At 35.7% G+C, this 25,442-nt stretch overlaps 1 protein-coding gene across 1 annotated transcript; it reads right to left on the reverse strand.

The window, feature by feature from the left end:
- Nucleotides 1-5,559: 5,559 nt before the first annotated feature.
- LOC114180705 (LRR receptor-like serine/threonine-protein kinase FLS2) lies at nt 5,560-8,192 on the reverse strand. Its single transcript, XM_028067007.1, has 2 exons — nt 7,526-8,192; nt 5,560-7,421 (listed from the first exon to the last, which is right to left on the reverse strand). The coding sequence occupies exons 1-2, from the start codon at nt 8,157-8,159 to the stop codon at nt 5,560-5,562; spliced, it is 2,496 nt and encodes an 831-aa protein (XP_027922808.1). The 5' UTR covers nt 8,160-8,192.
- Between the last annotated feature and the right edge of the window lie 17,250 nt (nt 8,193-25,442).

The raw sequence follows: 25,442 nt of genomic DNA on the forward strand, positions 1-25,442 counted from the left end.
GACTCAGAATGAGAAACAACATACTATTTTAATTCATAAATATTAATATTATAAAGACATTTTATAATAATATTCCAAAAAATAACTATTTTTTTATTTATTTTAATTAATAAAATAATTAACATGATAATAAGTTATGTAGTATTCAAATATTATATAATCTATACCTATATTCATTTATTTCCAATTTTACCTTTCAAGTAATTTTTTTTAAGTTTAGCTATCTTTCAAATTTAAATATTTTTAAATTAAATAAATAAAAATTATGTACAAAATAAATAAAAAACTATTTATACAATTAAATTGTAAAATTCTATATACATATTTATATTTATAATTTTATTAATTTTTATCATAAAAAAGTGAACATAGAGTATGAACAAAGTATGTGTTTTCACTAGTACTATATAATACCATTTATAAAACTTTAACATGTCAGTTTTCACAAAACTAAGTTCTTTTAGTTATCTTATGTCTGTTTAAAATATTTACACATGATTACATAATTAAATACACTAAAATAGTTAAAAATAGTTAAAAATATTTGAAATCTTACTTAGACAACTGACATTTATAATTTAGTCTATTATTTCTTAATTTCTGATTGTCGAAAAATCGGACACTGATTAGTATGAAAGGCATATTTTATCTTCGAAGAATAATAATATATATTTATAATTTTAGAGGATTTAAAAAATACTAAATTATAGTTATTTGAAAAACAAATATCAATAATTTATAAAAAAAACATGTAACCCAAAATTATTTTATAATGTAAAATGTACTATGTTTACAATAGGCTTTCATATGGACTGATCTTCGTCTCAATATTCATTACACAAAAATAATTAAATTTTTTCGGTTTTAAAAGATCTCTGAGATTCTATTTACTAGGTTGAAACTAATAATATTTAGATTGAATATAGTTTATGTGGATAAGTTGACAACTTTAAAAAACAAAGATAAAAAAAAAAAAAGACCTAGAGAAAGTTATTATTTTCAAATGGTAAAAAAACAGTGTAGTAGTTGAGTAAATTAGGAAGAACAGAAAGGAGAGAGTATTTTAAAATTGAGAAAAAAAATATTTATTTTATTTAAAATAAAAGAAATTATATGTTAATGAATTTTCAAAAACTGTATTATGAAGTAATTTTTCAAGGCTAATTTTCAGAATGTAAACAAATGTGCGAAATGGAAAAATGATAAAAAATATGAGCACTCCAAACTGAAAAATAGAAAACCAAAGCAAACTAGAGATGTTGGATTTTCTTTTTTGAGTTAAACGACCAAAAAAGCGACATTGATTTCGTAAAAATAAGACGCAAACAAATTTACAATTTGTCATTTCAAGTCTCAGAATAAGAAAAACCATACTATTTTAATTCATAAGACTATTTATTTATTTATTTTTATTAATAAAAGTAATTAACATGACCATAAGTTATATAGTAGGAAAATATTATATAATATCATTTATAAAACTGTGACATATCAGTTTTTCACGTAACTAAGCTCTTTTGTTTTATCTTATATCTCTTTAAAATATTTACATGATTATATAATTAATTATATTAAAATAGTTAAAAATATTTGAAAAGCTTATTTAGACAACTCACATTATAACTTTGGTCCATTATTAATTAAAATAAAAAATTACAATAAAAAACTACATAAATTTAACATGACAAAAATATTTTTGTTTTAAATTATTCGTTTTTTTTTAAATGTGTAAGGTTTGTTATTTACATATAAACTAAAGTTTACAACCATTGTAAAATTCTAGAAAATGACGTTTAAGAATTGATAATGGTTTAAAAATAGTCAGACTCACTATTTTAAGATTAAAAGGTTTTAAAATATATCATCTCTCTAGAAACCACTTTTCTAGAGTTCTCTGATTTCTCTCTAGAAGTTCTGACCTTCTGTTCATCTATTTGAAGATTAGAGACTGCTAGGATGATCCTCTTGGCGAACTCCTCCTTTCTATCCGATCAGTTTCTTCAACCGTGTAAGTTGGACTTCTGCTCATTTTCTTATGGGTCTTCTTTGTTCTGGCTTACATGTGACCCTACTTTGGTTGCAAGTGACGTTTTAAGCATTAATATGAGTCTCTGTTGGTCAATGATCATAACGGTAGGTCACGATCGTTCTTGTGTTGTTCCTAGGTATAGATAGAGCGTCGTCCTGTGGTGCAAAAGGTGTTTTTGTGTTCCTTAAGTGTGTTTATCTGTTTGGGCCAATTGAGCCACTTTTTCAAGTAAGGGAAGCTAGTATTGTTTTGCTTTATAGTGTTTTTCTAAATTAATAAATGCATGTTGATGAATTTGATCTATGATGAGTATGGTTGTTTTTGCTTGAATAGTTTGAATTATGCTTCTTGGAGCTGAATCCACGGGTTGTGGAAATATCCATTGGTTACTTGTGGAATTCGTTGTTTGAATTATGGATGTCATAGTTCAATCCATAGGTTGTGGAAATATTCACTGGTTACTAGTGGAACTCGTTTTTTGAATTATACTTCTTGTAGTTAAATCCACAAGTTGTGGAAATATCCACTAGTTACCTATGGAATACGCTGGTGTGAATTCTGCATCTTGGAGCCAAATCCACGGGTTGTGGGAAAATCCATAAGTTACTTGTGGAACCTTCTATTTGTTCCTTCACCTTTAACATGAACTATCGTTTCCCCTCTATCATGTGTGGCATTTGTGTTTTTCTTTGTGTTTATGAAGTTTTACTAGTTGTTCTTGAACATTAATGTCACAGAGTGCTTATTACATGAAATTATGAAATAGTATATGTGAATATGATGAATGGGCTATGTATGATTGTTTGGTATGAGGAACTCGGTGTGAGATTATGTTTTATGGAGAAGTGATGAGGATATAAGTATAAAAGAGAATCAATGGAATGAAATGGTTAAAGGTGGATTGCATCTTTGTTTTGAAGTGCTGGATTCTGAGGAAGTGTGATGATTTTAAGAGAGTGAAAGTGAATATTAATGGAATGGAATGAGAAAAGTTGATTTGAATTGTTTGTTGCATAAGGGTTATGCTTCTAAGGAAGAAGTGCAATCCTCACTAGTAAGTCGTTATGCATTGGCTAGGGATATGTATTGGTCAGAAGTTATCCTGTACTCTACTAGGTTTACAAACTCATATTGAGTGTTATGGCCTAGGTGGTGAGAGTTTAAGGAGGTTCTTATGACGGGATTAGGGGTGGAACCACTAATCTAGCGATGCCATAAGTAACTTACCATGTCCAGAGGAAATTAATTCATGTTGGTTAGGATAAGTGGAGCCAAGGCCTTCGCCGCAATCCACTTTTGGTTAGGCCAAGTGGAGCCAAGGCCTTTGCCGCAATCCACTTTTATGATAGGTGCACAACTTCTATGTCAGAGTCAATGCATAAATCTGGGTAATTGAATCTATAGAGTTTGCAGTTATATGTTTGGTATTTCTTTTTATGAATGTTTGAAATATGTTATTTTATGATGTAACAAGTTTAACTATTATATGATTATTTCTTTTATAAACTAGCTACCCTTGCACTATGTGTCTCTTGTTGTTTGTCTTTCTTTTGTGATGGTCACCTATTTGTTGAGAGCAGATGAAGTTGCAGCTTTAGAGGTACCTTTAGAGGTTGAGGAACCATCCATTAAGCTAGTGAAAGGTTTCTAGGAGTTGTAGTAAGTGGTTAACGTGTGTATAGAACTTGGTTGGTTTTAGTTGGTTTATATAAGTGATATATTTTTATAGTCCTATATTCTTTAAGACTGTATTAATATATTTTATACAATGAATAATTTGTTTTGAACACTATGATGAAAAATCCTATTTATTAATTTTAAGCTACTGAAACTGGGATGTTACAATCATACTATATATATATATATATATATATATATATATATATATATGTATATATATATGTATGTATATATATATATATATGTATATATATACATATATACACATACACATATATATATATATATATATATATATGTATGTGTATATATATACATATATACACATACATATATATATATATATATATATATATATATAATGCGAAAGCTTAAGTAAATATATGTAAAAGAATTGAAAATATAACATTATTACTTGATAATCTACTTGCACCATTTGTAATTGGCGAAATTCACTACTACTGTCACATAAATGTCACCCTGTTAAATTTTCAAAGAATTTGAAATAAGCATGTCTCCAAGAATGTTTAAATAAGATTGTGCCAAACACCGTCCAAAAGCTTATTACAAATCCCAATGTCACACTGATGTAAAATCCCCTATTGCTGAAAAGAGAATATTGATGACTTTCAATAAATGATTCTTGAGTTAGCCCATCATGGCATAATTTTTGTAATGGTAGTCCACAAAGATTAAGATTATCTTCGTAACTGGAGATATTAAAACTTTGTAATTGTGTGCTTGTTGGAATAACTCCACTTAACCGATTGTGTGATAAATCTAACATAGTGAGTCGATCAATTTGAGCAAGACTTGAAGGAATTGAACCAACAAGTTGGTTTCTTGACAAGTCAAGAAATTCAAGTGATTTTAACTTTCCAATATATGAAGGAATTTTCCCAATCAAATTATTTCTTGATAAATTCAATGAGATCAGGTCAACTATATTCTCTATTTCTGTAGGAATTTCTTCTGAAAATTTATTGCTTGAGAGATCAATACTATTTAAAAGTAATAGTTCAGTAGTCTTGAATTTTTTCTCTAAACCTTTCCACATCAAGAATGCTTTCAATTCATATGATTCAATGTATCCTCTACTAGTTATAGCATAATACATAGGGCTTCTATAATAACTTGAAAATGTCTTGTTAGTCATTGATGTAAAATTATGTATACATGAAGGAATTTTTCCAGATAAGTTATTCAATGATAGATCCAATATTTGAAGGTACTTTAGATAACAAATTTGTAATGGTAAAGTACCATTGAAATTATTCCTTCCCAAACTTAAAATTTTCAACACTAGCATTTTGCTCCCAATCCAAGCAGGAATGTGCCCTGATAATTTGTTTTCTGACATATCAAGCATCACCAACTTTGTACAACGTCTTAGGGAAAAGGGGATCTCATGTGTTAAGTTGTTGTTTCTCAATAACAATACTTGAAGATCAAGAAGTGATCCTATCGAAGGAGGAATCTTTCCTGAAAAATTGTTGTCGCTCAAATCTAAATAAGATAATAACTTAAAATGGCTCCAACAGTCTGAAATGTGTCCAAATAATTGATTATATGAAAGGTCTAAATGATATAATAGTGTTTCATCTGGACCACCAGCACAAAGAAATGGAAAGAATTTGAGAAATTATTATTTGATAAATCGAGAAACATGGAACCTCGTAGAAATTGCGGAATATGACCTTCAAATTGATTTGATGCAATATTCAAGGAAGAAACAACCCCCTTACTAGACAAATTTGGAATTATACCATGAAGATTGTTGTTTGAAATATCTACTAAACTCAAATTTCCCAAAGCCAATTTATCCCAAAACCACCTTGGAACCATATCCATTATGCTAGTATTTTTTCAGGACCACTAGCACATAAAAATGAATGCGAATCTAATAAATTATTATTAGATAAATCAAGAAATATGGAACCTCGTAGAAATGGTGGAATAGGACCTTCAAATTGATTTGATGCAAGAATTAGGAAATCAACAATGTTCTTTCCAAAAATATTTGGAATTATACCATGTAGACTATTGTTTGAAATATCTATTGAACCCACATTTCCAGAAGCTAATTTAGCCCAAAACCACCTTGGAACCATATCCAATATTTTAGAATTTGAAATGTCAAGTTCGTCATATTTATTTTGCTTTCGCAACCATTTGGGAAATGTACCTAACAAGCAAGATTTCAACCTTATGGAACTCAATTGAAAAGGTGGGATCCAATTTTGGGTAAATGTTAAGGTTAATGGGTTATTAGATAAGTCCAAGTAAGATAACTTGGTTACATTAACAAAATGGTAGTCAGTGAACACACCATTTAAGGAATTTGACTGTATGTCTAATTCTTCTAGTTGAGGTGGAAATTGAATATTTTTTAAAATCTTTCCACTTAGCTTGTTTTCACCAATAGATAACACTCTTAAAGATGTGAACATTGAGAGGTCAATTAGTGTGCCATTGATTTCATTCATGTGTAGATATAATACTTCTAATGAATATCTAGCACATCCAGATAAATGATGAATTATTATTGAAAACTCTACACTCAATTTGTTATCCTCCATTCTTAATGAGTGCAAAGCGCATGCATTTCCAAATGATTTGGGAATTCCACCTTCTAGAAAGTTTGATGAGATTGATAAAGTTTCCAAGTGAAAGGGTAAATTACTATCTTCTCTTATCTTTCCATTCAGGTGATTGTTTGAAAGATCCAATGACATCAAAGCTGAAAAAGCTGAAAGGTCAGGAATCGTACCATTGATTTGATTTTCTTGCAAGCTCAAATGTTCTAATGTGTATTTAGCGCATCCAGACAATTGATGTATTATTGTTGAAAGCTCATCACTCAAGTTATTAGCCATCATGTCCAATGAGCGCAAAGCACATGCATTACCAAATAATTTCGGAATTCCACCTTCTAGAAAATTTGACGAGATTGATAAAGATTCCAATTGAGTTGACAATTTATTACCTTCTGCTATTTTTCCAGATAATTGATTATTTGAAAGATCCAATGACTTCAAAACTGAAAATGCTGAAATGTCTGGTAAAGATCCATTAATATAATTTTCTCCCAAATTCAAATCTTGTAGTGAGTATCTAATGCAACCACTAGATAAACTCTGAAGAATTGATGAAAGGTCTTCGGTTAAATTGTTTTGATGCATGTATAAAGAATGTAAGGTGCATATATTCATGAAGGATTTCAAAACCTCACCCTTGAAACTATTAGAAGAAAGGTCAAGGATCTCAAGAGAATTCATTGCCATGCCAAAATGTTTGGATACAGAATCCTCCAAGTTGTTATAAGAAAGGTCCAACTCAACAAGGTTGGAAGTTATATTTGACACCCATTGAAGTATCACAGGTGACGTGAAGGCGTTCTCAGAAAGATCAAAGGCCAAAAGAGAAGTAGAAAAGTTGAATTTGAAAGGCCTCAATGAAAGGATAAAATGATCAGAAAGGCTACAATCAATTAAGCTTAGCTCTCTTAGTTTTGGTAGCTTGGCAATGTTTTGCAGGCAACTATGACAACTATTAAGACCATGTATGGACCACAAGTAAAGATGGCTTAAAGAAATGAAATTAGACAGCAACTTACCCCTATCGTTGAATTCGAGATCTCCATTATAATCTTCCCCACCAAGATAAAGTTGTTGTAAGTTAGAAAGACTTCCCAGTTGAGATGGTATATATCCTTCAAAAATATTGAAGCTGAGGTCAAGATGTTCCAACTTAGAAAGGTTTCCGAGTTGGGATGGTATATTTCCTTCAAATGAATTGAAAGCGAGATCAAGATACTCCAGCTTAGAGAGACTTGAAGTTCGGTTGGTAAATTTCCTTGAAAAGAATTGCCTCTGAGATCAAGATACTCCAACTTGGAGAGATTTCCGAGTTGAGTAGGGATAGAACCCTCAAGATTATTCGAAGCGAGATTAAGGTATTTCAAATGAGAAAGAGACCCAAACTGACTTGGAATTTTTCCGTCAAAATAACAGCATGAGAGATCAAGGTATCTCAAGTTCCTGAGAGAACCAAGAAACTCTGGGATATGTGAAAAAGAATTGTAACTGAGGTTGAGATACTTTAATTGTTGCAACTCAATCAATGATTGGTGGATCTTTCCGCTGATATAATAAGACCATGATTCAGTTTCATAATCATACTCACCATGAAGGTCGAGGCTTACGATATTAGCAGTGAGGTTGCTGCAGCAAATCCCTTTCCATTGGCAGCAATCAGGAGTGGTCCAAGAAGACAGCATGCCATGGTGATCAACAATGGAAGCTTTGAATCGGAGGAGTGCTTCCCTCTCCCTTTCTAAGCATCTTATCTCCTTCTCACCACCAACAATCTGGAATGCCACCAAACACACCATAAATATTATCACTTTCAAACCAATCGGACTCATCACTGACACTCTAATGCTTATCATCACAAACACACAATTCTTCTTCAGAATGTATTAAAAGAGATGATATTGGTATAAGGTTACCATTCCCAGTCAGCCATATATATACCATTCCAGATTCACCCAACCTACACAAACTACAAACATTACATATATGATATAGTCATGTACTTATGGTTAAAATTCAAAATAATTATACAAAAATAATATGCAACAAAATTTTATAATTATTATATTGAAGACGTAACTTTTTGGTGAAGACTATAATTTTTTTTTAACTCAAATGTTTATTCTGCATTAAAAGCTAAAAATATTTGGAGCAAAATGTTACTTAGTTACTACTATTTTATGATTTTTGAAATTCTGTGTTGTGGTATACTAAGTTTTAAAATTTTAATATAGTATTTTATATTTTGAAAAAGATTTATTATATATTTTTAATATAATCGTTAAACATGTTAACAAAATTATTGGTAGATGTGTCTATTCATTAACACAAAAAAGGCCTTTAACGTCATCCTAATAACGTCTGCTTAAAAAAAGCCCAACGTTAAAAATGACCGGTGGCATTTTTGTAAATAACAAGACCTTTTTAACGTCTGACGTGGAGCGGGCAGACGTTACTTAACGTCTGTTAAAAAATACCCCGACGTCACTCAAAAAAGGACGTCGGCCCCCTGCTCGACAGACGTCCCTTGATGTCGGACCAGCGCGCGCCAGACGTCCCTTTACGTCGGCCCCTCCCACCCCCGACGTCACTTAACGTCGAACATAACACCCCCGACGTTAAGTTTTAGTTTATCTATGCGCGAAACGCAGAAACCCTCGCGCTGTTCATCGTTTCCGCGAGAGTTCCCGCCGGCGACGCCATTTCCGACCCCCTCCAGGTGAGTTTCGAAAGGTTTTCGCCATCAAACTTGTTGGGGTTTGATTATGGGTTGATTTTACGCGTTTTGAACCGATTATTTTCCATTTTCATCCCCATTTGCAGCGTTTTGAGATTCGTCCCACTTGCTCTTCGTTCCCATTTGGCCAACAGTGTGCGGAGACCCTAGAATTCCTCTCAAAGTTCGTCTTTCAATTAGAAGAGGTTAGTTCGTCCCACTTCCTAGTTCATTTTATGTTTTTTCCCACCCACCAATTAAACAATACCTGAGTCTAATTATTGTCCATGTAGATTTGGGATGCTTCTCGTTGCAAGAAGATAAGGTCTATGGAGGGTCATCGGTTACGTGTTGGAGCCTTGGCCTGGAGTTCATCTCTTTGTCTTCTGGCGGCAGGGATAAGAATATTTATCAAAGAGATATCCGTGCACAAGACGATTTTGTCAGTAAACTGTCAAGGCACAAATCAGAGGGGTCAATCTTGTTTTTATTTCTTACAGTTTCATCTTGTCTAACTATTCTACTGTACATGATATCCAACAACATATTGATTTTCCTTTTTATTTCTTTAGAGGTTTGTGGACTGAAGTGGTCTTATGATAACCGTGAGTTGGCATCTGGAGGAAATGACAACAGAGTACGCAAGTGCAAACTTAAGCATTCTTCTGAACTATTATTCTTTATTCTCATGCACAAGTACTAATAATTTTTTTGGCAGTTGGTTGTATGGAATCAACACTCAACTCAGCCTTTCCTCTTACATGGAGTCAGTCATCTCCCGTCACCCTTAGAAATCCAGTTCTGGCGGTAAAATCATTATTTGCTCTATCATTGTATAGAAACTGAGACATTACAATGAAAATAGCTTGTCTAGAGTTTATTATACTACTGTAAAGTTGTAAAAATGCCTAAATTAAATGTCATTTTAGTTGACCATTCATAGTTGGGAGGTATGATTCTTTAAGTTTCTTCCGGCCTATAAATTGTTTTAAGAACTTGTGGCATTTACCACTTCAAATATTAAGACCTTTAGAGATACATTTTCTTAAACAATACCTGCTCTGCGCTTTCCATTTTCTTAATACAAATAAAATGGTGTTCAACCTTTATATTTGGCAGGTTTGCAATCTCGTGTGGTCTAAAAATATCAACGAACTAGTAAGCACACATGGTTACTCCCAGATCCAGATAATTGTTTGGAGATACCCCACAATGTCAAAGGTACACCATCTATTGTGATAAGATGTATCTCTTTTCTTATTTTTACTTTATTCAAACCTGCTTTACCACCATTTTTGGTCCTTTGATGCAGCTGGCCACTCTTACTGGCCACACATACAGAGTTCTCTATCTTGCCATTTCTCCAGATGGACAGGTATTTCAGTTCTTTAACCTATTCCTTTTTCATCACTCTGTCTTTGATTATGAAAATGAGTTCTTTGTCGTATCATCTATATGTTGTGTTTCTGCTTGTGATGAGTTATACTGTTTCAGACTATTGTAACTAGAGCTGGAGATGAAACACTTAGGTTCTGGAATGTATTCCGATCCCCTAAATCACAGGTAATTTACTCATTTAAAGATGGATAAAAACAATTGAAGCCCTGCGACTTTTTTGTATTGTGAATATAGTACGTTTAGTCATACTAGGAACTCTATCACTATTACTTTGACTAGAGATACATTAAATTCACTTTAAATAGTTTTTTATGACAGCTGCAGTTTTCATTTCTCTTTCTTGTACTTTTCCCCTTTGAGAAATAACTTTTAATTTCAGTTGTTTTGCATTTTATTAAAATGAGTGGTGTATCATTACTTGAATTTATCTATTTTATGTTTGTTCCTAGAAAGAAACTAAGTATATAGGACAATTATTATTTGTGCGTATGAAAAATGCTTTGTATATCTTGTTCACGTGGGATTAAAAAATATTTAACCAAAAATACAATTATATACTGCAAAAACTTGATCAACAATCATCATGCCAATCATTTTACTTCATGTCATATATTGCTTAAATATGTTTGATTGATGGTTAATCATCTAGTTATCTCTGCCAACCTTAGTAAAATGATTTAGTGTTTAGATTGGATTGATGGTTGTTCTCATCAAGTGATGGGAATAAATCCTTTTATGTTAAATTTCACATGACCATCCCATGTAAAAAATTTTAGGTGTATGGATGTTGTAAAAACAGTCAATTTTTTTTTTTAAATAGAGCAGTTTAACGTCTAGTGTGCTCTGACAGATGTTATTTTAACGTCTGACCGTACCAGGGGCCGACGTTATTTAACGTCTGTTGGGCTCTGACAGACGTTAAATTGCTCAGGTTTTTTGGCTCATTTCAACGCGAAAATTGACGTATGTTGTTATTGGCCCCGACGTTGAATAACATCAAACTCTTAATGGACCGACGTCAAGTGACGTTTGCTATTTTTTCGACGTTATTTTGACGTCACTCGCTACAAAGTCGGTGTTTGGGCAGACGTCAAAAATCGAAAATATCGGACGTTAAAAGGCTTTTTTGTGTTAATGATTGATCTATTTATTAGTTAAAAATGACTAAAATAATGTTTTTAGAAATGTAAAATATTGAATTGAAACTTTAAAACTTTATTAATAAACAAATATCTCAACCAGTTCTCTTAAAGTGGAAATTTAAACTATAAAAAACACTAAAACCTAAAAAAGACTAAAAAAAGACTAAAGAATTAATCTAATATACGCGTAAAATAATTTATTGAGTTATGAAAATAAATTGTACAAGTTATTGTTCTTTCTATAAACTTTTCAAGTTGTCACCACTAAAATATTTAATAATATTTTTTAAAGAATATTTTGTTTTTCTTCATTATTGGTAGAATAACATCAATTTCGAAGCATAAGTTGATAAAAATATTTCTGCAAAATAACTAATTATATTTTTTAAAATTAACAAAATTTTAGGGAGATGACTTCAAAAGTCTACTAAAAGAACAAAATAAGAAATGGACTTTAAAATTGATTACAAACTTTTATATTATGATTTATCACCCATCTTGGTACACGAAGTAGTTTTTTTTTTGCATTTTCTTAAATTAAATACGAGTACTTTAAGTAAAATGGCATGTGATTCTTAATAACTGTAGAACTTATCCTAATATTTATACAACCATTAAATTATATCTTTTATAATGAAAAGAAGTCCTTTCTCAGTTGGACATGCAAAAAATAATAAAAATAATTTACCTTCTAAAATTGAAGTTTCAAAACTTCTTTTTCATATTTTTCCTAACTTGTCATTAGGGCTTGAATAATTCCAATGACTTAAAACTGATAAAAGATAATACTACGACTTCAAAAGTCTCTGATTATAAATAAGTAAAGAAAACAATTTTGATTGGATAACAAATATTTATTTTAAAAATATTGTAATTTTTGTGGACAGAGTTTAATTGAAAATAAAACGACCTTTGCGAGTGTAGTAGACGTGACATCCTATTTAATAAATAAATCTATGAGCACCTGACATGAAGTACATAGTACTAATTATTACAGTTATCCAAAAATATATTTAGAAGGAAAGACTAAGGCACACCACGATGCCATGAACAAAACATAATAAGAGTTTGATAGTTGTCCAAAAGCTTGCTCATAGAGCAAAAGATTACATAGGCAACAATGTCCCCTAAAGATGCTCTATAGAGCCAGATCCAACCATGGTTACTACACTGTCGCATTTCCACCATCCTGATGACCATTAGGGGTTCCTACATCTGCTCACACCAACAAATTGATGATCATTGCAAAAGGAAAACCACACAAGAAAACAAACACAAGCAAAAAGGGTAAGCTAAAGTAAAAAGATATTTGAACATGTTATATCAAGCAGATAATTGAAACAGATCATAGACATGTCGATTACTGTTAATGATTAGGGTTTTTAGAACAAACCCTAAACCACAAAATTAAAAAAACCCTACCTCTGCGACGAAGATGCAAACCCTCACGACAAAATCTTCACAGAACGAAAAAAAATCTTGATGGTGGGTCATGCATAGCCTCTGAAATCCCCAATTCAAAGAAATCCCAAATCCTAATGAATCCCTAAATCTAATTCGACAAATTATAAACCCTAAAATTCTCTAATTAAAATTAAAAGGCTTGCATAGTAAAGTAACGACCACGTCATTGAACAGTGCTCCACGTCACAGAAACGAACCACACTGCTCCACGTCACAGAAACGAACCACACTGGCCATGTTCCGTTAACTATTTAGACGGAGTTAAGGACAAGAATATAATGAATGAAATTACGAAAAGTAAAACCAAATTGAAAACAATTTCAAAAGTAGGACCAAATTGAAAAAACTTCACCAAACTAGGACCAAATTGAAAAAACTTCACCAAAACTAGGACCAAATGACTATTTAAGCCAACTGCAAAATAACAACCAATCAAAATTAAAAAAATGGAAAACAACTTTAAAATTAACAATATTATAGGAAGATGACTTTAAAAGTCTACTAAAAGAACAAGAAAACGACTTTAAATTGATTCAAACTTTTATATATTACTATTTATCACCCAACTTTTGATCACAAAATAATTTTCTTTTCTTTATTTTTTAAATAAAATACTACTACTTTTAGTAAGATGGCACATATATGTGATTCTTTATGTGATTCTTTAAGTGCATAATTTATTCTATATTTATACAACCATTAAATTATATCTTTTATAATTTATGAAAAGATGTCCCTTTCTAAGTTGGACATGCAACTTGTGACATCCCATTTAAATAGAGATAAATCTACTAAATAAACATCACATAAATATAATATGAAATAGAGCATAAGACAAAGAGTATATATGTATCAAACATTACAATTATCCATAAATATACTGGAAGAAGAGTTACAACACAAAACAATACCAATAACAGAGTACTAAAAAGGCAACAGTTTAAAATAAAAGTTTGCTCATAGAGCAATTAAAGCATTAAGGCAAAGTGTCTGCAAAAGATGCTTCCAGGAGCGAAAGACAACCCATGGCAGACTAGGTTGCAGCGTTTCCCTCATCACTTCGATCACCAGGGGTTTCCACATCTGCTCACACCAAATAATTGGTGATCATTGCAAAAAGGAAAACCCAAATAGAGAACATACAACAAACAAAAAGGATATAAGCTAGAGTAAAATAATTTTGAACATGTTATAGCGAGCAAAAATTGAAACATATCATAAACATGCAACACAGTAGGCATACAATCATGTGATAGGAAACAAATAGGATGCTATATAATACGATCGGATTCACTGGACGTCTGCACTTATGGTGGCATTTACTGCTCTGTAGAGCCATTGCTGATGGATTTCATCCTACCGCGCACAAGGTTAGCCTTCAATCATCTAAGGTCATTATCCTGCCAAAAAACTATTTATTAAGTTACGAAAATAAAATGTACAAGTTATTCTTCTTTCTATAAACTTCTCAAGTTGTCACCACTGAAATATTTAATAATATTTTTTAAAGAATATTTTGTATTTCTTCATTATTGGTATAATAACATCAATTTCCAAGCATAAGTTGACAAAAATATTACTGGCAAAATAACTAATTATATTTTTAAAATTAACAAAATTTTAGGGAGATGACTTCAAAAGTCTACTAAAAGAACAAAATAAGAAATAGACTTTAAAATTGATTACAAACTTTTAAATTAATGGTGTTATTGCTTTTTCATTTTATTTTTAAACCAACTCTAATTCTAAATTAAAAATATTTAATAAAAATATGCATTTTAATAAGAATATTCATATAACATTTATATACAAATTAAATTTTGTCTCAATTTGGAGAGGAACAAGAATGCTAAATTTAAAAACAAAAATTAGGACCAAATTGACTATTAAAAATTGACTTTGACACGTGGCATGATATTGGTTTGACACGAAATTTTTTTTTAATTAAAAAATTAAATTTAAAAAAAATGAAAAAATCACAAAATGACATATGGCATGAGCTTTAAAATAACAACCAATATAACTGAAAAATAACTGAAAAATAACAACCAATCAAAATTATAAAAAAAAAAAAATGGACCACAACTTTAAAATTGAAAAATTATTGGAAGATGACTTCAAAAGTCTACTAAAAGAGGAAAATAAGAAAAGGACTTCTTTAAAATTTATTACAGACTTTTATATATTGTCATTTATCACCCAACTTGGTACACAAAGTAATTTTATTATTTTTTTATTTTTTAAATAAAATACTACTACTTTTAGTAAAATGGCATGTATGCGATTCTTAACAAAATGTAGAACTTATCCTAATATTTATACAACCATTAAATTATATCTTATAATTTATGAAAATAAGTCCCTTTCTAAGTTGGACATGCAACTAATAATAAAAGTAATTTATTTTCTAAAATTTAAGTTAGAAAAATTCTCTTAAATATTTTTCTTAACTTTTCATTACGGCTTGAATAATTGCAATGACTTAAAAAGGATAAAAGATAAACACTAAGACTTCAAAAGTCTCTGATTAAAATAATTGAAAATGAAAATAACTTTGATTTGATATGCATAAGAGACTTTGATAAATATTGCAATTGTAGAAACTTTAATGACTTACATCTCACGTTCTATACTATAGCGCGTGAAACATTTCTTTTCGGTCTTTAGTCTTTAAATTTTTGTCATTATTAAAAATTTTCATGAGATTTTTCTTGAAAACTTGTTTAAAAAATTTGCAAGAAGCAGGTAATTCTTTCGTAGATAATTATTTTCTACAAAATTATAAAATTCGTAAGTATTTTCTATAAAATTTGTTATGAAAAGTGTTTTATACAAAATATTTTTGCAAAAAATTGGCATCAATTTTCTGCAATTTTTTTTTCATAACAAAATTTATAAGTATTTTCTACGAAAAAAATTTCAATACAAAATTGGCAGAAAGTATGAGTTGTTTTAGTAGTGTGTCTAGACACTTTTAAATTATGAAAATAAGTTAAAAAAAGTAAGATTAATTTTTTTCATATGTTAAAATAATTTATGTATAAATTAAAAACATATGTTTTGAGAAAACTATATAATAAAATTTTAATGAATTAATAAAAACTAATTTTAACTTTTGAAACATTTATTACTATTTTCCACTTTCTTATTTTAAAATTATTTAAAAAATCATCTATAAACATATCCAACGTTTTAAACACTAAGTAGGGGGCAGATTGCATATTGAGATTCAAGGTGCATTGTGGCCAACCAACCTTATACTTCCATACTTTATTTTATCCCAATTAATTCGATTAGTTATAATGATTTTAATAAAGTGAATCTCTTATGGGATGTAAAACCCATTTTATTTCTATTCTCTTTTTTTGGTCCCAAGTCTTAAAGGATTATCCTAAGCAGATGGGCCTAATGACTGGTCCATGGGGTGCCAAGGCCCCTAAAGTAGTCAAGACTCCGATTCTACTCTCACTTTACCAAATCAAGCCTTGACTCCTTCCTCTTACATAACAGAAGCTCTGCTAGGGTTTAGGGCTCCGTCATCTTCAAGCTAGCTCAAACCCGCTTTCTACTCCATCTTTTTCGTTCGTTCCTAGAGTTTTGTGTTTTCCACGCTTGGCTGCCAAAGCCCCCATTTAACCCATTTCCAGGTAAGGGAAGTTAGAGTTTGTGTCTTAAGCTATATTGATGAGTTTTATGGCCATTTTTGTGATATTGAATGTATGATTGAAGTTTTAGTGCTGTGAATATGTACGGTATGTTTGATGTGAGTAAAATGTTTGGTCTGTGCATGCGTGAATAGTGGAGGGTCCTGCATATCTCGCCCAAGCGACCTGTCTCGCCTAAGCGAGACTAGCAGTACTCGCCCATTTCAGCCTGCGCGAGCTGTCGCTCAGGCGATGAGCTCCAGCTTTGAGCGAGAGCACGTCTCGCTTAGGTGAGGAGGTCTCGCATAAGCAAAAGTGCGTGACAGCGCCACTGTTCCTCTTTTCGAGCCCTCGCCTGAGCGAGACCCCTCTGCCTGAGCGAGAGGCTGGGCGAGAATGCACCAAGTTCTGTTTCCCTTGCCGATTCTTGTGTGATTAATATATTTTGGATGATTTGATCTGCTTAAAGCGTGGGATGCATGATGTGTATGTATGGGACTGGTTCATGGATTCAATATGATGGGATGTTTATAGAATTGATATGAAATGTGGAGGGATTCATGGAAAATGAGTGATGATGCTTGGCATGGTATTAGCATGATGTACGATTCTATTTCCATGGCTTTGGGGAGGTTGAGCTATGGTTGACTAAATATGAGATACGAATGAGGGTGGTTACAAAGATTAACATGATATTGACATGTGTGGTGAATATTTCATGATTGATTGAATATGTATAGTGTGTGGTCAGTGCCTAAATCCTTGAGATCTCTAGGTGGGATTTCAGGGTAGTGCTTCAGTGGTCGGGACGTAATTTCATGACTCCTGTTAATGGGTATCCATGGTGGTGCCCCATCTATATGGTTTGGTAAGGATTCAAGGTAAGGTTGCATCCTGACACTCTAAGGAGTTAGTTAGTCTCACTTAGAGCGGACTGACTCTTGTGGTGAGAGTAGCAAGAGGCCTGAAACTCATTAAGGGCTAACCTTGTGTGTGAGGTAATTGATTCATTGTAACACTTGTAACACATAGCTCAAGGGTGAGCAGCTCGGGGGTGAACAGAGGTATCCACCACAAGTGTAAGCATCCGCTGAATCCGACCAGACTGTATGTATCCGAATGAGTCGGGTCAGAGTCTAGTGTATTGTTTGGGAAATCAGAACATGTTTGGATGATATATAAAATGCTTGGATTATGGAATAGCATGTGACTACTTGATGAACTGTTTTATTCTAGCTTACCCTATTTGTTTGTCGGGTTGTCTTGTATCTGGCTCTTCTCTTTTGTGATGATCATCAATTTATTGATGGGAGCATATGTGAGAGGTCCTCGCAGTTAACAGGGGAACGGTGACTCCGCTGCTTAACCATCTGGGCTGGATTCTCTTCTTTGGGTTTTCTTTAAGGCCACGACCCATGTATTGGCTATTCTTAAAATTCCCAATCTTCTTATTGTTGAATATTTGTATCTGGTTCGTTTTGGCATAGTTGGGTACCTTGGATTGTATGGATTTGTGTTTAAACTCCAAGACTGCATTTCTGTATTATCATGTGTAACGCTTCCTTTAATTATGTTTATTATTTAAATGGGGTGTTACATTTATGATATTAGAGCGGTCATTCCTTAGTTCTGTGGACTTGAATGTCTGCTTAGCTTTCTCTGTGTTTCTCTTAGTGTTTTTAGTTAAGATCATGTCTTATCAAGCCTAACCAAGTAATTTTCTGTGTGCTAGTGAACTATGACACCTCATCGTAGGACCTCCCAATCCTCCCATGGCGATGTGCCAGATATCGCCAAAGCAATAGAAGCGTGGTGGCCGCCATGACTCAGCAAAGCACAGCAATGATGCAGCAGCACGAGGCATCTATGCAGCGACAAGCAGTGTCGCTCGAGCAGCAACAGTTGGTGACGCAGCAGATGGAAGCTGCAAGAGTGGCTGCTGAGGATGCTCATCGACAGCATATGGAGGCCCTCCGCCAGCTGGAGGAGAACAGGACTACTGCACCCGCTTTTGGTCTTGAGCCACGACCAGCAGCCAGGGAGTGGAGTTTAGAAGATTTTCTGAAGCACCACTGATAATGTTAATTTTTACCATTATCCAAGCTATATTTCATTAGCAAAATCATCTCTTCCAAAGCTTTTAACCTACTTAATCCTCAATTTTACCTTACTTTTGTAAATAAATACATTTTGGGTTATATTTATCTAAATATACCACTAATCCCCATTTTTGTGTCCTTTTTGTAGATGGGAAGCTTTGTCCAAAAATCCAGATTAATGAGTGACTCGGAATAGCAAGGAGAAGAAGAAAAATGTCAACAGGAAGCGCCTGGTGACACGAAGCAAGCGCCACGCGAAACAGACCGTCAGTCAAGCGCCAACCAAGCGCCAGCCAGGCGCCCCTGTTACGAACCGCCTGGCGGTAACTGGACACCGCCGGGCGGTAGCTGCCAGTTTTGCCCCCTGTTTGCCCGATACCGCCTGGCGGTGAGACCCTGCCGCCAGGCGCCATTGTTCGTTGATGTGGCAAGTTGGCTCCTTTTCTTCTGTTTTCGCGAGGGGAAAAGGATCTTGGACATTTTGGAGCACGAACAACACGTCTTGGAGCGCTTGGAGGTCTGCTAGGGCTTGTGGGAACAACTCCATCTTCCTCTTTGTGTCTCCTCCCTCTTCCATTTCCATTTTGTAAGCTTGAGCTCTCCATGACAATGGAGAGCTAAACCCATTTTTGTTGGGGTTAGATGTAGCCACTGAACTCTTATGTATTTTCGAATGGTTTGAATATATATATGCTTCTTCCATTGATTTCTAGTATCTTTGTTTATGCATTTAAAGCTTGCTTTGTTATACCCATTCATTGCATGATATTTGGGTCATTAGGTATTGGAAAATATCTCTTGAAACCTTGAATTGGAACAAGATACCTAATGGAACTTGTATCTAGGAATGGAACTTGACTCATTAGTTGTCTTAAACCCTAATTTGTAAAGCGGGTTTGTTTATTTAGGGATTCAAGGAATTGACTCTAAATAAGGAAACCTAGGCTCATTCAACTAAGGGATTAGAGTTTGAGTAAACTTGTGGGTTGACATTAGTAATTAATGGAGAAGAGTTTTATTGCTTAATTTACATGAGAGTGAAGTAGGTGAAGTCTAACTCCAACAATATCAATCCATTGCATTTCTAGCCTTTACCATTTTCTAGAGTCTTCAAATATCCAAGTTCAATTTTAATTGTTTATGAAATATTAACTTTCTTGCATATAAAAACCCAAATCTTGAATATATTCATTAGTTTAAATTAATCACTAATTACACAATTATTTAGTATACACGAGTCTCTTGGGAAACGATATCCCGGTCTTACTGGTTACTACTTGCGCGACTTGGTACACTTGTCAAAGTCATAACAACCACCCAGTGAAGTTTGATGGGAAGAGTAATCCGGATGTCGCGAACCAATGGCTGAAGGACCTGGAGCGCATCTGTGATGCAAAGATGTGCCCCGCGGAGAACAGGCTGACGTTCTCTGTGTATATGCTCACGGGGGATGCGAAGCATTGGTGGATCAACACCAAATCCATCCTAGAGGAGAGAGATGAGCAGGTGACATGGGAGGCTTTCAGGGAGAGATTCCTCTCTGAGTATTTTCTAGACAGCATCTGGTACGCCAAGGAGGTGGAATTCCTCCAGTTGACTCAGGGGAGAAGACCGTGGCAGAGTATGCAGAGAGATTCAAGCACCTCAGCCGCTTCTACATCCTGCCACTTGATGAGGAGTGAAGATGTCGTAAGTTTGAGAATGGCCTCTACGGTGATATCTGTTTGATGGTGGCTCCCTTGTCCGTTAAGGACTTTGCCGCTCTAGTGGAGAAGGTCAGAGTGATGGAGAAGATGAAACGTGAGGTAGAAGGCTAGCGCCCATAGCAGCCCCAACAACTACAGAGGATTGGTGGACCATCTGGGTCCAAACCTAGGCATGAGGAGCAGAGGAGGCCATATGATAGACCCCACCATTAGTCCCAGGGGTCTAGGAGTTTCCTTCTCTAGTCGGGCAGAGTACAGTGTTATATATGTGGAGGCCCCCATCTGAGGAACGCATCCCCGCGTATGGAGGGTTACCGTCGCTGCAACAACTGTGGCAAGAAAGGCCACTTTGGGAAGGATTGCCCCAACCTTGCTATGGCAGTGACACGCCCTCCAATTCAGACTCCTCACCACCATCAGCGAAGGGACAGAGGCAACAAGCCTTAGGCGACAGGCAGGGTGTATGCCTTGACCGGAGCAGAGGCTGCAAGGTCAGGTAACCTGGTTATGGGTTATTGTTTGATAGATGGGATGAAATGTTATGTGTTATATGATTCTGGAGCGACACACTCCTCTGTGTCAAATGCATGTGTGGAACGGTTGGGTATGCCAATGTGCGAGCTGTAGTGTGAGCTTGCGGTGTCTACTCTGGCATCGGGTTTGATCAGGACGTCGTCCTTATGTGCTAGGTGTTCAGTGGAGGTAGAGGAACACATGTACAAAGTGAACCTAATCTGCATGCCTCTACAAGAGTTGGAGGTAATCTTGGGGATGGATTGGCTCTCTGCCAATTGCATTCTTATAGATTGCCGAGAAAAGAGATTGTTATTTCCTGACTCAAAGGAGCCTGAGTTGTTATCGTCCCAAGGGGTTCTGAAGGAGTTGCAATGTGGTGCTCAGTGCTTCGTGATCTTCACACATCTAGAGGTGGAAGGAGGACAGATGAAGTCCGTCATACCAGTGGTGCAAAAATTTGAGGATGTATTCCTAGAGGAAGTGCCAAGGTTGCCTCCCCACAGAGAGGTGGAGTTCTCTATCGATCTGGTACCAGGAACCGGCCCGATATCGATGGCTTCATACTGTATGGCTCCAGCGAAGTTGGTGAAACTCATGAAACAGATTGAGGAGCTGATGAAGAAATAGTTCATCCGACCTAGTACCTCACCTTGGGAGCACCAGTGTTGTTGGTGAAGAAGAAGGACAGGAGTTCATGTTTGTGTGTGGACTACAGGCAGTTGGACAAGATGACAATCAAGAATAAGTACCCCCTCCCGAGAATTGATGACTTGATGGATCAGCTGCATGGGTCATCGGTGTTCTCGAAGATATATTTACATTCGGGATACCACCAGATTTTGGTGAAGGCGGATGACGTATAGAAGACTTACTTCCGGTCATGGTATGGACATTATGAGTACGTGGTGATGCCGTTTGGTGTGACCAATGCCCTGGCAGTATTCATGGACTATATGAACAGGATCTTCATACCGTTTCTAGATAAGTTTGTTGTTGTCTTCATTGACGACATCCTTATCTATTCTAGGACTCGGGAGGAACACGCAGAACACTTGAGGTTGGTGCTTAGTGTCTTGAGGGAGAAGCAACTATATGCCAAGTTGTCTAAGTGCGAGTTCTGGATGGACGAGGTACAATTTTTGGGGCATGTGATATCTGCACAAGGTATAGCTATGGATCTAGCAAAAGTTGAGGCAGTGGTAAAGTGGGAAAGTCCCAAGTCAGTAACAGAGATAAGAAGCTTTGTGGGTCTAGCTGGCTACTATTGGAGATTCATAGAGGGATTTTCCAAGTTAGTGGCGCCTCTGACACAACTCACACGGAAGGACCAACCTTTCACTTGGACAGACAAGTGTGAGGAGAGTTTTGAGGAGCTTAAACGGAGATTGACGAATTCCTATATTAGTGATCCCCGATGTTAGAGAACCTTTTAAAGTTTATTGTGATGCTTCTCACCTGGGGTTGGGCTGCGTGCTAATGCAAGAGAAGAAGGCAGTGGCGTATGCTTCCAGATAACTTAAGGTGTATGAGCGTAACTACCCCACTCATGACCTAGAGTTGGCTGCCATAGTGTTCGCTTTGAAGATCTGGAGGCACTATCTCTATGGTGCTCAGTTTCGCGTGTTCAGTGACCACAAAAGCCTTAAATATCTGTTTGATTAGAAGGAGCTGAACATGAGACAGAGGAGGTGGACGGAGTTCTTGAAAGACTACGATTTTGAACTGCTATACCATCCGGGGAAGGCGAATGTGGTGGTTGATGCCTTGAGTAGGAAAACAGTGCATACTGCACACCTCATGATTAAGGAGGTGGAGCTACTAGAGAAATTCTGAGATATGAAGCTACAGGTGGAGTTAGGGTTTGAGTTCATTAGATGTAGTACCCTGACTATATCTAGTGACTTCTTGAGCTCGATTAGGGAGAGGCAGACGTTGGATGCCAGTCTGAATAGAGTCAAAGAATAGCTTGAGTCAGATGAGGTTAGGGACTTTGCTTTGGGTGATGATAGCATATTGAGGTTCTGAGGAAGGGTGTCTATACCTGATGATGCTGAGGTGAAGAAGTTAATTATGGAGGAAGGACACAGGAGTCATCTTAGTCTGCATCCTGGCATGACTAAGATGTATCAAGATCTCAAGGAATCCTTTTGGTGGCAGGGAATGAAGAAGGATGTTGAACGATTTGTATCCGCTTGTTTGACATGTCAGAAGGCGAAGGTGGAGCATCAGAGACCCAGTAGGAATTACAGCCCTTGGAGATACCAGTGTGGAAATGGGAGCATCTCCATGGATTTTGTGACCCATTTGCCACAGACTTTTAGGGGGCATGATACGATCTGGGTGGTAGTGGATCGATTGACCAAGAGTGGTCATTTTTTGGCGATGAACTTGAGGATGTCAATGGCCAAGTTGGCCCAGTTGTACATTAAGGAGATAGTAAGGCTTCATGGGGTGCCTTCGAGCATAGTTTCCGATACAGACCCGTGGTTCACGTCTCAGTTTTGGCAGACGCTATTGAGTGTTATAGGTAGCAAGCTCACCATGAGTTCAGCTTATCACCCTCAGACCGATGCCAGTCTGAGAGGACAATTCAGTCATTAGAGGATTTGTTGAGAACATGCATACTAGACCATTTGGGTGCTTGGGATGAGGTACTGCCCCTGATCAAATTTACCTACAACAACAACTTTCATACGAGCATTGGCATGATGCCATACGAGGCTCTATACGGCAGGAAGTGTAGGACTCCCCTATGTTGGTATCAGGATGGCGAAGCCGTGTTGGTTAGACCTGATTTGTTAGAGCAGACCACTGAGAAAGTGAGGATGGTGAGAGGTAGGATGCAGGCTTCACAGAGTAGGCAGAAGGCCTATGCGGATTGCAGGAGGAGACCCTTGGAATTCGCGACTGGAGATCATGTGTTCTTGAGGGTGACCCGAACCACTGGTGTGGGAAGGGCTCTCCGCTCAAAGAAGTTCTCTCCTAAGTTCCTTGGCCCTTATCAGATCTCCAGGAGGATTGAACCGATGGCATATGCGATAGCATTGCCTCCTCAGTTGGTAAACCTTCATCTGGTGTTTCACGTCTCACAGTTGAGGAAGTATGTGTTCGATCCGGCTCATGTGTTGGAAGCCGAGGATATACAGATCAGAAAGGATCATAATGTGGAAACGCCCCAATTGCCTTGGAGAGAGTCGAGTTGAGGAACGTAGAGGAAAACTGGTCAATCTTGTCAGAGTCATCTGGGATCGGAGGACTGGTGACTCTACTTGGGAGTTGGAGGAGGATATGAGGAAATCACACCCACATCTTTTTACTTGGTAAGTTTCATTTTCGAGGTCGCAAATTTTCTTGTTGGGGAGAATGTAAAACCCATTTTATTTCTATTCGTTTTTTGTCCTAAGTCTTAAAGGATTTTCCTAAGCAGATAGGCCTAATGGCTGGCCCATTGGGTGCCAAGGCCCCTAAAGCAGCCAAGACTCCCATTCTGCTCTCACTTTACCAAATCAAGCCTTGACTCCTTCCTCTTACAGAACAAAAGCTCTGCTAAGGTTTACGGCTCCGTCATCTTCAAGCTAGCTCAAAGCCGCTTTCTACTCCATCTCCTCCGTTCGTTCCTAGAGCTGTTGTGTTTTCCACGCTTGGCTGCCAAAGCCCCCTTTTAACCCCTTTCCAGGTAAGAGAAGTTAGGGTTTGCGTCTTAAGCTTTATTGATGAGTTTTATGGCCATTTTCGTGATATTGAATGTATGATTGAAGTTTTGGTGTTGTGAATATGTACTGTATGTTTGATGTGAGTAAAATGTTTGGTTTGTGCATGCGTGAACAGTGGAGGGTCCTGCATATCTCGCCCAAGCGACTTGTCTCGCCTCAGTGAGATTAGCGTACTCACCTATTTCAGCCTACGCGAGTTGTCGCTCAGGCGATGAGCTCCAGCTTTGAGCGAGAGCACGTGTCGCTCAGGCGAGGAGGTCTCGCCTAAGCGAGAGTGCGTGACAGGCCACTATTCCTCTTTTTGAGCCCTCGCCTTGGGGAAGGGGGCTCGCCTGAGCGAGAGATCCTCTCGCCTGAGTGAGACCCCTCTGCCTGAGCGAGAGGCTGGGCGAGAATGCACCAAGTTCTGTTTCCCATGTTGATTCTTGTGTGATTAATATATTTTGGATGATTTGATCTGCTTAAAGCGTGGGATGCATGATTTGTATGTATAGGACTGGTTCATGGATTCAATATGATGGGATGTTTATAAAGTTGATATGAAATGTGGAGGGATTCATGGAAAATGAGTGCTGATCCTTGGCATGGTATTGGCATGATGTATGATTCTATTTCCCTGGCTTTGGGGAGGTTGAGCTATGGTTGACTAAATATGAGATACGAATGAGGGGTGGTTACAAAGATTGACATGATATTGACATGTGTGGTGAATATTTCATGATTGAATGAATATGTATAGTC

The sequence above is a fragment of the Vigna unguiculata genome, chromosome 4 (genome assembly GCF_004118075.2).
Source record: "Vigna unguiculata cultivar IT97K-499-35 chromosome 4, ASM411807v1, whole genome shotgun sequence".
Taxonomy (NCBI): domain Eukaryota; kingdom Viridiplantae; phylum Streptophyta; class Magnoliopsida; order Fabales; family Fabaceae; genus Vigna; species Vigna unguiculata.